We start from the raw sequence: 14,098 nt of genomic DNA on the forward strand, positions 1-14,098 counted from the left end.
GGTGACGGAGCAAAGAATGTCTCCACTGAGTAGTTCTTTCTGGGAGAGATGAGGTCAGAGAACAGACTTTATTATTCCTACTGAATCACCAATTTTTTGGGGATTCTGGAGGGAGCTGTCCTGTGTCACTCTCAGATATTTGCTGCTGAAGCACGTGTGCCCTCGGGCGCACACATGTGCGTGCACACACACGCACACACTCCCGCGTGCACAGCCACGTGTGGATAACTCCTAGCCATCACTTTGTCCCCCCTCTTCCCTGTCCCTCTCCCTCCCGGCCCGAAGGGCCCCAGCCCTCCGTGGCTCCGCCCCCGTTTTGCGCCTGGAGTTTTCTATCCCTGTCCCTCCTGAAGCGCCTTCACAATAACCCACAATAACCGCTCCGCTCCCTCGGTGGGAGCAGAACAGGTGAGCTCTTGCCTTCAGTGAACTCAGTGACTGGGAACTCCAAGTTCACCCCTGTGTGGTTTTAATCCACCTGTTCCATCCTGACCTTCCACTTCTGCCCAAAAGATGCACCTTTACGCCGTCCGGGCTTCGTGGTCAAATATATATATTTGTCTTCTTCCTTCATGTGTATAAATTCGCTGAGCGCAAGGACCCAGTTCTAGCTGGTTTGCTAACCTGATCACACCCAGCACTGAGGTTTTCCAAGTAGATAACAATCGAGGCCGCTTTTATTTGATTCCTTGAGGCCGATGTGATACAATGAGATACACAGACATTCTGTTCTACCAAGATTTCAGGAGATTTTATTTTGGGTGCATGAAATCATGCAAGAGAATCTAATAGAAAACGGGTAGGACTTTCACTGAGTTTTTGAAGACAAGTAACAATGTAATTAGGCCAGGAGGGAATAGCAAACTCAAGATAAAAGACTAACTTGAATCAAACAGACTCCAAAGCGTCTACACAAAGTGCAGAGAAGGAGGGAGGAAGGGAGGCTGGGGGGACTGGAGCAGGTCAGCTTTTCCAGATAAGCATATTGAAAACTAAGACTTTAGGACTTTTTTTTTTTTTTCCAGTAAGCAATGAGAACTAATGGAAGTTCTCGCACATCTCTGGGGGTGAGTTAACGAGTGAAATAACAAGTCGGATCAGTAGAGGCGATTCTGCGATGTCTCGCAGAGGCTGGCACTCCGATTCTGGAAATAATCGCATGGGCACCACCCGCAGGTTCTGTGACCTTGGGTGGTTAGCTCAGCCACTCTGGGCCTCAAGTCTGTCATCACCAAAAAGGTGCTCACTCTATCACAGAGGGGTTTTCTCATAAATTCTGGATGTTTTTAGGGGTATTGGGAGAGAGAGGGGAGCTGCAGAGGAGAGGCTGTGTAGGTTTTGGAGAAGGAGCAGCAGGAAAGGAAGGCTTGAGGATGGTGGTAGCGGCTTTGAAGAGCTAATCACCAGCTAACCCGATGGTTCCAGAAGGTTCCGCAGCTCAGGGTATCCAAACCTGGGACGGAGTTTGTTCACCTTCCCGTGGTTCAGTATTCTCTTTCTGTCAATGAGGGGAGATCGTCTCCAGCATTTTGCAACAAGGCACAAGTGTAAGTACATTTTTCTTGGCAAAAACGATGATCAGCACTTTTTCAAAACTGGCTATTGCAGAGTTACAGAGTTGTGCTGCGTAGGCCCAGCTGTGATGCCACAGCTCTGGGTTCTGGTCCCTTCTGAGGAGTGGACAAGGAACAGGACACACAGACTAGGGGACTGGAATATCTCTTGGCCCCCCTATCAGGGAACACAAGGGCCACCCATGGGTTCGGCCTGTGGGCCACACGTCCTTCCATAAAGGGCGGGGAAATGTAATGAACACCAGTGACCAGCAGGGGGAAGCGTCACACTCCAAAGTTTCAACGATAGACTGTCCACATCAGGTTTTCATCTCACTCACTATTCCTCTTTTCCAGCTCTACTGAGGTATAGTTGATAAATAAAATGATCATATAGCAAAGGTATACACCGTGACGATTGAAACAAGAGCCACAGTCGAGCTAACATACCCATCACCTCACATAATTAAACTTTTTTTCTGTAAATGCTTAACATCTGCTCTCTGCTCTCAAGTGGGTTCCCTTGGACTCCCAATCTCCCTATTTCCTTCATCCCCAGCCCCTGGCAAGCAGCAATGTGCTTTCGGTATCAGTGAATCTTTTTCAGATTCCACGTATAAGTGAAACCCCTCCAGTATCTGCCTTTCTCTAACATCCCTGGGCATAACGGAGGGCCAGGTTCACCCATGTTGCTGTGAAAGGGAGAATTTCCATCTAACCTTTTCATTCTACTTGACCTTCTTATAGATTTTTTAAAATATTTATTTATTTTTGAGTGAGAGAGACAGAGCGCAAGTAGGGAAGGGGGCAGAGAGAGAGGGAGACACAGAATCCGAAGCAGTCTCCAGGCTCCGAGCTGTCAGCACAGAGCTCCACGCGGAGCTTGAACCCACGAACTGTGAGATCATGACCTGAGCTAAAGGCGGAGGCTTAACCGACTGAGCCACCCAGGTGTAGATTTTTAAGGAGTTACAGAGATAAATACAAACTTAAGAGAATCAACTGACATTTGACCTCAAAGGAAGACAGACATAATTACCAATGGCCGGTGTGTGTGTGTGTGTGTGTGTGCACACAGAGCCCACGGAGGATCTGCATATTTTCATGCTTTTGAAAGACACGGTTGCCTTCAGGCACCCACTTCTCAACACACCGGAAATATACAGCTTACTTTCAAAAGCCTCTATTTTGCCCTAAGAAAATCATTTAATATAGTATTCACGCTTGCTTGGCTAAGCTTCTGACATTACCATGACTTGCTTGCCCACATTTCTAAGTCACTCTGACCAAAAGGAAAAAAAAAACTCTTTGGATAGAAATAACCCCAAAACATGTGATTGAAAATCTGATATTTTGCATAGTCAGAAAGACTTTTCCTGCTTAGAAAATGTTTTCTCTGTAACACAGATGTGCTTTTCAAAGCCTTGGAATTTCCTCTTTTGAAAATATGTTGAGCCAACTGAATTTTTAAAGAAAATAATTATATCCTGAATTTAGCTCTGCTGAAAGAGCATGCAAGAATTGCAATCATGTTCTTTGTAAATGTTTTAAAGTTTTCCTGGAGTTTATCACGTGAGGATGAAATGAAGGCACTGGGGCGCCACGGTTAACGTAGACTTTGATTTTTTTTTTTTTTAAATGAGAAAGTGCATAGAAGTAAAAGAAAAATGTGCCAACGTGTACATTATCGCTAATCCGCGAAATTTGAAAACCTCCATCTGTAATATTCAGAATCCTTACTGGCCATTATTGGTATGGTTTCCCATTAAAAGACTCCTAGTAAAACACAGATTGAGAGCCGGCAATGGTAGGAACGTTCCTTCCTGTGTTTCTGATTTGAGAAGGTTACAAATAAACCCACGTAAACATTTCCTTTGCAAAGTGACTATACCACCTGCTTTCCCACCAGCAATGGCTGGATTCCTATGACTCAGCATTTTCCCCACCACTTGACATGGTCAGTCTTTTGTTGTTGTCCCTCATTCTAGCAGATATGCAGTGTTTTGCAGATATCACTGTGGTTTGATGTGAATGTCTCTCATGGTTAAAGTGTGTATATCCTATTTAGTAAAGGGTCTGTTCAAATCTTTTGTCCAGTTTTTTAATGCTTCTGCTTTTTCGCCATTGAATTTGGAGAGTTTGTTATGTTCTGAAGGCTAATTATTTATTAAACACATGTTTTGCTATCATTTTCTTTTAGTATATTGGTCTTTTCATTTTCTTAACGGTCTTCCAAAACTCAGAAATTCTTAATTTCAATTAATTCTATCTTTTCATTTAAGGGTAGCACTTTTGCTGTTAGGTCTATGAAATCGTTGGTCTCAAGGTCAAAAGGATTTTCTCCTATGTTTACTTCTAGAAATTCAATACACTTTACTGTTTAGGTCTATAATCCATTTTGAGTTACCTCCTGTATACATTGCAAGGTATAACCTGAAGTCCAGTATTTCTGCATTCCCAGTACCATTTATTGCAAAGACTGTTTTTCCTCAACTCTACTACCCCTGCAACTTTGTAAAAAAAACAGAAAACAAAAAACACCAGTTGACAGTGCAAGTCTGTTTCTGGACTCTCTTGTCAGTACCATTGATTCAAGTGTCTGTCCTTTTGCTATTGTAGCTTTTTTAATGTTTATTTTTGAGAGAGAGACAGAGAGACTGAGCACAAGCAGGGGAGGGGCAGAGAAAGAGGGAGACACAGAATCCCAAGCAGACTCCAGGCTCCCAGCTGTCAGCACAGAGCCCAATGCGGGCTCGAACTCACGAACCGTGAGATCATGACCTGAGCCCAAATCGGATGCTTAACCGACTGAGCCACCCAGGCACCCCTATTACAGCTTTATAGTAGGCCCAGGAGACAGGTGGTGTGGGCCCTCCAAGTTTGTTCTCCCCTTTTCAAACGGTTTGGGCTATTCCGTGCCTCTGAATTGCCATTAAATTTTTAGAAATAGTTTGTCGGTTCTTATAAAAAACCTTGTGTGACTTTGACCCCAATTATATTAAATGTCTACATTTATTGGGGGAGAACTGACATGACCACCTTATCGAGTCTTACAGTTCCTGAACAGAGAGCTTACCTCTCTGTTTGCTGAAGTTTCCTTTAATCTGGGCTCCTTTCCTTAGCGGGGTTTTGGCATACAGATGGTGCATGTGCTCTGTTAGATTGATACATAATTACTTCAAGGTTTCCATGCTACTGAAAGCGGTCTGTTTTTCCATTTCAATTTCCAACTACTCATTGCTAGCATATTGACATGCAATTGATTCTTAGATCAATCGATTTGCTAATCTCATACAGCTGTTCTAGAAACGTTTCTGTAGGTTCTTTTGGATTTTCTCAGACAATCATAGTATCTGTGAGTAGACAGTTTTATTTTTTATTTACAAGCTGTATGTTTTTTATTTCTTTTTCTTCCCTTATTGCACTATGCAGAATGACTGATAGGAGACATCTCTGTCGTGTTCTTGATTTTAGGAGGAAAGCATTCAGTCTTTCACCAATAAATACAATGTGAGCTGCATGTATATAGATCTCTTTTACCAGATTGAGGCAATTGTTTTATTGAATGAGTTAATATTGAATTATATCAAATTTTTTCTGCATCTAATAAAATAAGCATATGCTTTTTCTTCTTTAATCTGTTAATACGGTTCATTACATGAATCTGAATATTGAATACTCCAGAATAAACCCCATGTTTTGCCATTTTTACATATTTCGGGCTAACTTTGCTAATATTTTTTTTAGGATATTTGTGTTTCTGTTCATGAAGGATATTGGTCTGTGACTTTATTTTCTTGTCATGCCTTTGGTTTGGATTGTTGAGTAACACCAGCTTTGTAAATTGAATTGGGAAGTGTCCCCTAAACTTCTTTATTAGAGAAAAAAATTCTGTAAAATTTTTATTATTTCCCCCTTGCACGGTTAGTGGAATTCACCAGCGAGACTTCCTGGGTCTGGAGTTTTCTTTGTTTGAAATACCTTAACTACAAATTTAACTACTGCAATAGCTATAGAACTAACAGTTTCAGGAGTACCCCCGATATAAGCCACATTGGTATGAAGATTATTTTGAGCTAAAGGCGATAAAAACCCAGCAGATTCAGGAAAAGCTCTTTACCTTTCTTTCAACTGCCTAAATTTACATCGGAAAGGAGGCCTTGTACCAGGAAGAGAGCTATGACCAGAGATAACCGGTTTACCTAAGAAACTTACCCGGATAACAGGGAAGCCTTTGTTCTCCCAACCTCTCCTCCACCTTCCTGTGACTGGCCTTCCTTCCCTACCCCCACACGTCTCCTTCACTCAGGATATTCTGTAAGCTTCGCCTCCCCAGCTGCCTTTTGAGTCTTCCTATCTTTGCGGGGCTCCCGTACATAACCATATTTGGTTTTCTCCTCTTAACCTGTCTTATGTCGTTGTAATTGACCAGCCACAGAAGCCAGAGGGGCAGAAGTGAAATCGTTCCTGCACAACAGCACTATTCTAGCTACGCATTTCTTAAGTGAGCTGGTACTTGGTTACCGTTCTTTCTTTCTTCGTGAGTTTTCTGAGACCTTGCCAGTTGAATTCGGATGCCGCTCCCCACAACCACCCCCCAGAATGGTAACAGGGATCAAGGGTGTGTAACTAATTAATGTTTAATGTTTATTTATTTTGAGACCGAGTGTGAGCAGGGGAGGGGCAGAGCCTGATGCAGGGCTCGAGTTCACAAACCCTGAGACCATGACCTTGATGAGGTTTTGGGGTGATGGGGGTGGTCCGGAGCCAACAGCCAAGAAAGAAATCTCGAAGACACTTTGGTGCAAAAAGGCAATTTGATTAAACCATGGGGACAGGACCCGTGGGCAGGAAGAGCGACACTGGGGTTGGGCCGATGGCTTGTTACATACTATGGAGTTGGGGGAGATGAAGTCAAAAGGGGGGCCTCCGGAGGGACTGTGATGTGCTAAAGAGGACTTCTAAGATACCTGAGGCCTTGCTGTTGTCAAGCTAAGGTGGTTTTCCCTCTAGTGAGGCATCACCATTAGGACGGTAGGGGGTTCCTGGAGAAATGTTCTCTGGATTGGCCTCGAGTATTTGTCAGTGGGCTGCAGGTTAATGAGGAAATTGAATTTTATCTGCCATTTCCTTCTACCTTTGTTCCCCACATCACTATGGAGGGGTGATGTTGGGGCTCCAGGAAACCGAGACCACAAGTTTCTGGAGACTGGGCTGTTGATAAGATTGCCTTTTGTCTTGTGATTTACCCATTTGTAAACTGATGGAGACTCAGTCCTGAGTCTGTGATCTCGGTAAATTAACCATTTGTTTCCTTTCCTCTCCTTTGTCCTTGAGCAGCAGGAGAACTTGAGGAATAATGACACATGTCCCACAGCGGGGAGGGGCGTGCTAGCTTGTGCTGGGCCCTCAGCTTGCCCTATGGCCTCTCATTGACCTGAGCCGAAATCAGGAGTCGGATGCTTAACGGGCTGAGCCACCCAGGTGCCCCCCACACCTGTATGTACATCAGGGGCTAAATCATCCGGGCTTTGCTCCTAAAGCAGCAGAGGCAGGAGAAGCAAGGGAGGGAGGTGTTAGGGCCTCAGCAAAGAGTAGCGTCTCGCCAGGAAGTAAGGTTTTGCATCATTTACTTTTGGTTTCCAGAGGCTGCCCATTCAGCTCGATAAACAAACTTTTCTCTCCAGAACCTTATATCCCCTTGGAGACGGCATTTAATTCAGCATTGGAGACCCCTTGACTCAGCAGTCAAGACCATATCACCTGTCAGGTCGAGTCCTGGCCTGCCCTCGGTAGTGACCCCATCCCTCTCTTCTTTCATTCGGAAGAGAATGAATGACAATCCAGGTACCCTTTGAGAGGCTGGTCCCAATCCTACCTCTTGCTGCTTAGCCTCTAAACTTCCTGAACAGCTAGGGGAGGGGCGTCCCCTGCCTCCCGCTTCTTACCCACCAGTAGGACAAGGGCCTGCATTACACAGCGTCCTGAGATCTTCTAATGCCCTCTAATGCCTTCCGATGCCTAGCCTGTGGGGTCCTCACTTCCTCTCTTCCAGAAGCCCTGTCTCAGTCAGCATCCCATCCTCATCACCAGGACGGTCAGAAAATGTGCAGGGTCTCAGGTTCTATCCTACTTGCAAACTAACAAGCTAACGTGCGTCATTGATGAGGGAAGCAAAGGCAAGAGAAACGTAGTTTAAATTAAATTCCCTTCCCTCCTGCAGCCCAGTGACAGGTGGCAGGGACCTGCGGCGTGTAACACGCCCCTAGACGTTTATGCTGCTTTAATGCCTTCACGTTCACACTTCCGTACAAACTAGAAGCGACCTTATCTGGATAGCTAAATCTTCAGCATCCAGAAATTCCTTGGAGACTTACGGTATCTATACCTCCCTCCCTCCACATACTCGAAAGTATATCTATGTAATCAGTCGCTCCCCACAACCCCTGTGCAGCTCTCCCTGCCCAGGGTCCTGTCGCCGGGCTGTAATAAAACCGCCTTTTTTGCAGATGCTCAACGCCGCTCCTCATCAGGGAAATACAAATCAAAACCACACTGAGATACCACCTCACGCCAGTCAGGGTGGCTAAAATGAACAAATCCGGAAACTGCAGATGCTGCCTGTAGTGGAGAAACGGGATGTGGAGAAACGGGAACCCTCTCGCACTGTCGGTGGGAATGCAAACTGGTGCGGCTGCTCTGGAAAACAGCGTGGAGGCGCCTCAAAAATTTAAAGATAGATCTACCCTATGACCCAGCAATAGCACTGCTAGGAATTTACCCAAGGGATACAGGAGTGCTGATGCACAGGGGCACTTGTACCCCAATATTTATAGCAGCACTTTCAACAATAGCCAAATTATGGAAAGAGCCTAATTGTCCATCAATTGATAAATGGATAAAGAAGTTGTGGTTTATATATACAATGGAATACCACTTGGCAATGAGAAAGAATGAAATCTGGCCATTTGTAGCAACGTGGATGGAACTGGAAGGTGTTATGCTGAGTGAAATAAGTCAGGCAGAGAAAGACAGATACCATATGTTTTTACTCATATGTGGATCTTGAGAAACTTAACAGAAGACCAGGGGGGAGGAGAAGGGGGAAAAAAAGTTACAGAGAGGGAGGAAGGCAAACCACAAGAGACTCTTAAATACTGAGAACAAAAAGGGTGGATGGGGGGGGGGAGAGGAAAGTGGGTGACGGGCATGGAGGAGGGCCCCGATTGGGATGAGCACTGGGTGTCGTATGGAAACCAAGTTGACAATAAATTACATTAAATTTAAAAAATAATAAATAAAGTAATTTTAAAAATCACCTTTTTGCACCACAGACGTCTCAAGCATTCTTTCTTGGCCATTTGCTCGCGAACCCCACTTCACATGTCATCAGCATGAACGCAGGCGGTGCTGCGGCAAACACTCGGCGCCCGGGAAGAGCCACGCCACCCCCACTCGGGGAATCAGCCCCGGTGCCGGCGCCGCGGAGTCACCTCCAAAGGCTGAGTCCCGCCTGACCCTTGGCAGCGGCCTCCTTTTATGGCTGGGATGGCAGGGGGCTGGGGCGCCCTTATCAGTGGCGTTCCGGGCAGTTGGTGGGCACAGGGGCAAACAAGGTTACAGAAGCCAAAAGCCCTCGAGCGGAGAGTCCAGCCTCGGGCATCTGGACTGTCGTCTGGACCGGGGGTCCTGCTGCAGGGGGACGATTCTAGCTTGCGGGCGCGGTCCGCAGAGGCAGGGCCGCTCCTTCTCCGGAGGAAGGCACCATCCCCTCCGTCACGGCCAGTGTCTGCCTACACGGCCCTGAAAATGACCCAGTGGTCAGAGCCTTGCGGTCCTGCCACGTCCTCAGCGCCGTGGTGGCTGCCCCACCCCCAACACAATTCTTTCTCTAAATCTTAAGAATGACCTAGATTTGCAAGGTGGGTGGCCAGAATTAGGAACATGAAGCCTCCGAGCCTAGTGGGATTGGCCGTTTCTAGTGGGAAACGCCCATCTCCCTTTTCTGCTACCAGCGGGCATCAGCCACTTGGGTAGGGACGGGCCTCCTTCTGTCCCAATGAGTCTCGCTCGAAATTCCGGAGGGCTTTTTCAGACCCTACAGAGCACCGATTCTACGGGTACACTCAGTCCTCCAGAGCTGAAGGAGGCCGCTCTACTCCTCCCAGGAATTAGACGGTTGGTCATCGGATTAAGAGTCCCACCCACTCTTCGTTTTCTAAATGGATAGACACTCCTGCAGTCACACACGAGTGTTGGTGCTCCCGCCCATTCCTTCTTCAGCCTCCCCATTTTATGGCTCACGGAGGATTTACTCCATCTACATACTAATGACTCACAAATCTGTGTAAAAGTCCTGGCGTTGCCTGGACTTATGACCTGTACGTCTGTGGGGTGGTCCCATTAATTTCCTATAGGAAATTTATGTGTAGGGGCGTCTGGGTGGCTCAGTCTATTGAGTGTCCGACTTCAGCTCAGGTCATGATCTCGCGGTCCGTGAGTTCTAGCCCCACGTCGGACTCTGTGCTGACAGCTCAGAGCCTGGAGCCTGCTTCGGATTCTGTGTCTCCCTCTCTCTGACCCTCCTTTGTTCATGCTCATGTTTATTTTATTTTTGAGACAGAGACAGAGCATGAGCAGGGGAGGGGCAGAGGGAGAGGGACACAGAATCCGAAGCAGGCTCCAGGCTCCAAGCTGTCAGCACAGAGCCCGTCGCGGGGCTCGAACTTGTCAACCGCGAGATCATGACCAGAGCTGAAGTCGGACGCTCAACTGACTGAGCCACCCAGGAGCCCCTGTTTTTGTTTTTTTGTTTTTTTTCCCACTCAGACAGCCCCTAGTTAAGAAATCTTCTTTGATTTTCTAGGCAAAAACAACTCTCCCTCATTCATTTACACGGTATTCTAATAGGTAATTCATATATTTACTATATATAGGTGTATACACACACACAAATATGTGAAAGTAAATTATATTTCTACATGTTTGCTTTCCTAACGAGACTACGCTCCCAGAAAACAGGATATAAGAATAAACACAACAAATATAAATATGAAAAACGAATAAGTATAACAAGTAAATATAAAAATACTTATATATCTGCATCTTACTCCTAAACCCAGCGTCTAGCCCCAGAGTATGTACCCAGTAATGTTGGTTGAGCTATTTGGGGTTAAGTAGCACTGAGTAGGCCGATCCTTGAGGCAAGATGTGACCGTTATTTGTATTTCATTAGCCAGTATCCTCACCATCGAATTAGGCATTGGTATTAGCCAAGAGTAAGTAGAGACGAACCTCTTCTACTTTAATTGTTCATAATAACCTTTTGGCTCATAGATCACCTTAAACATGTGAATGTAGAGAACGCTTTAACCAATAGATCTACCTCTGAATATACACACCAAATTTTATGTGAAATTCCAGGAAGTTCATAGAGCTCTGGCCCCTCCCTTCTTTCCAATGTGTATGCAGGCTTCCCATTTTGAGTTGTTTAGTAGGCTTGGTATCGGTATAAGGATTACTACCCAATAACGGGAGACAGGATGCATGTGCATGAATGAAAACTGAAAGAAGGCTTAGAATAGATCCAGGGGCCCTCTTTCAACTTTTGGTGGAGACAGTTGGCGGGGATATGGTAAGAGAACTGTGGGCTGCTTACCTTGAGTGCCTCCCTCAGTGTTCGTCAGTCACCGATGCTCCAGAATATTACCATGAGTTTACAGGTCCTCCACGGGTGTCCACCAATGGCCAGAGTTGGTGGTGTTGGTTGGGGTAGAGAATTAAGAGGCAAAAGCCCTAATATTTTGAGAAAAAATAATGGTCTAATGAGGAGAGTTTAATGGTTGTTACAGGACAACCCTGTAGTGAAGAGATAATCCAAACGCACAGATTTGAGGACATCCTTGTCTCCATTTGAAGCCATTCCTTCCTGCTTTTCTATTGCACTGATTAGATCCCCATCAAGCATTTCCACCTTTAGCGAATCTTGGGATATTAACTATCCCATTAACAAGCTGCAACAAAAACAATAAAAATAACAGCAAAATAATTGAACTCCAAAACACAGTATCTTGACTAGAATTTTCTTGTAGCTTTTATCCAGTATCTTTTCACTCACAACCGAAATTCCGTAAGGAATAACATGGAGTCTAAATTTCCACATTTTACCTTTTCACTTTCCATTCACCCCAAATCTACTGCAATTCGTATGAATTATCCTGCAACCGATCACAGGGACATCACCAATGAGCCTCCAGCTGACCGATTTTATTGGCAATTTTTCAGTTGGGGGTCTGTGATGCCGTTCTATAAAAATTGAGATATATTGGCTTTAAATTTTAGAAGACTCAACTCGAAATGAAGTAGTTTATAAGGAAAATGTGTTATCTCACATAACTGCCACATCCCTTGATAGGGGGCCCCAATATATGGAGTCTCCACGGTTCATCATCAGCTCATAAATCATCAAAGGCACCGTTTCTTCCTGTTCAGTTTTTGCGTGATCAGACTTCATGCTTATCAAGGTTTTGTGTGTGTGTGCGTGCACATGCATGTGCGTGACAAGAACAAAACCACACATGCCTACATCCACCCAAAGCAGGGAGACTGTTTCTCCCCATGCATCTTTCTTTGAGAGCCTGAAAACCTTTTCCAGAAATCTTTAAACAGCCCCTCCTAACACAGGTCACATCCACCACCTATATAATGAATCAAAACCGTGGGAGAAAAAATCTCCATTTTCCTAAGGATTTCTAAATAGTTAGATCCTATTTGGCCTTTGGTCCCATGAATGACCCAGTCTCATTGGGAAATAGACCGCTGTGATGAGCCTGGAGTAATCAGGATTTTCATGTGGAAAAGGGATGGACAGAGTTCTGCCACAAGGAGGGAGGGAGTGATGCTTGTTGGGCAGACGCTCACTAACACCTGCCGTACACTTTTTTACTGGAGTGTCTGCTTATCCTTTATTATATTATTATTATTACTATTATTATTATTTATTTTTGAGAGAGAGAGAGAGAACGCGGGCTTGAGCAGAGGAGGAGCAGAGAGAGAGGGAGACGCAGAACCCGAGGCGGGCTCCAGGCTCTGAGCTGTCAGCACAGAGCCGGATGCAGGACTTGAACCCACCAACTGCAGATCATAACCTGAGCCGAAGTCGCTTAACCCACTCGGCCACCCAGGCGCCCTCTGCTTATCCTTTAAATGCTACTGCTGACAGTTGCGGAGGCCCCTGAGTCCTTTTCTTTCTCTAAGCTCTTCCCTCACCACTTTGAAATCTATTTTTCTACCACAGATATTCCACCTGTGTTCGGACCCACACCCGCTTGGGCAGGTAAGGCAGCAAATCGAAACTAACCGCCCCTCTGCAGACACACACAGACACCCACTCCTACACACTCACTCACAAAGACACGCATACAGGCAGATGTACTCGTTCCAAATCTTTACTTCCGTTTAGTTTCTGTTTCCCGTAGCAAAACCATCTGTTGAACTTAGGCAGAACCACAGAGGCACCATCTTCGTGCCGTCACACACAGACACAGACACAGCACAACGTCCATAGCCAGTCCGAGTGCGCTCCTTCCGATCAGCTCATTTGTAGGTCTTCATGTGCCACAGCCCGTCGTTTAGGTAATGGATGTTCTCGATGCCGATGCCTTTGTTGACTTTCTCAATATCCTCTGCGGACATCTTCATGACCCCGACACACAGCGCATGCTGCTTCCCCTCGGCCATGATTGCCACAACCGTGTCTACCGCGGCCGGGTAGAGCTTAGCTCCCGGAGAGGTTAAGCCTGGACACATGATATTGGCTCCACTGAGTACAAACTTGATGGCTCCTTTATCGACCTGCTGGTGCGGCAGGATGAAAGGGTATTTGTGCAGTAGCCTCAGGGTCGGGTAAAAAGGGCCTTCTCTTTGTCTAAAGAACAGTAACTCTCCGTTTACCGTAAGGATCTCTATGTGTTCGTGGCATCGCACTATTTTGACCGGATCTTTCTTAGGCAAGATCTGATTAAGCCATGGTTCAATACCTGGAAATTGCTCTATCAACTGGTTCTTAATGCCCTTAATAACGGAGGTTTTCAACTGGATGCAGTTCGACACATTTTCTTTCTCGTCAAATTTCTTGAACATGATCCTAGGCGCAGGGGGCGGCGACACGAACAGCCCCGAGCTGGGAAAACACGGCAATTCCGAAGGCCCCGCACAGGCGCTCACCGGAGGAAGGCGGGCTGGGAAGGTAGCGGCGGCTGTCGTTAACCGGAAGGGAGCGCGCTTTACGGCTCTGCGTGCGATCGACTTCCGCCCCTCGGGAGGCGGCGCGCCCGCGCCGGCGGTTCTGCGGGCGCAGATTCGTCTGCCGGGCGAGTGCGTAAAGGGGCGGGGCTGGCGGCAGAGGCGGGGCAGCGGGCGTTCCCGTGGGCGGAAGAGAGGAGCGCGGGGGGCCGGTAGTTTTTACTTTTACTGTCGGTAAGCGGACTCGTCGTCCCTCCAGTGACCCCGGCCACGGCCCGGGAAAGCAGGCCGGAGTGGCCCGG

General features: G+C 46.4%; 1 protein-coding gene across 1 annotated transcript; it reads right to left on the bottom strand.

Annotated features, from left to right (window-relative positions):
- Positions 1 to 12,984: 12,984 nt before the first annotated feature.
- On the bottom strand, positions 12,985 to 13,821 carry LOC124502347 (malignant T-cell-amplified sequence 1). The gene has a single exon (XM_047066970.1). It carries the CDS (start codon positions 13,692 to 13,694, stop codon positions 13,149 to 13,151), a length of 546 nt encoding a protein of 181 aa, XP_046922926.1. The 5' UTR covers positions 13,695 to 13,821; the 3' UTR covers positions 12,985 to 13,148.
- Positions 13,822 to 14,098: the final 277 nt, after the last annotated feature.

Source organism: Lynx rufus, unplaced genomic scaffold (assembly GCF_022079265.1).
Source record: "Lynx rufus isolate CCGP_SWC_20201006 ecotype Redwood Valley unplaced genomic scaffold, mLynRuf1.p SCAF_7, whole genome shotgun sequence".
NCBI lineage: Eukaryota > Metazoa > Chordata > Mammalia > Carnivora > Felidae > Lynx > Lynx rufus.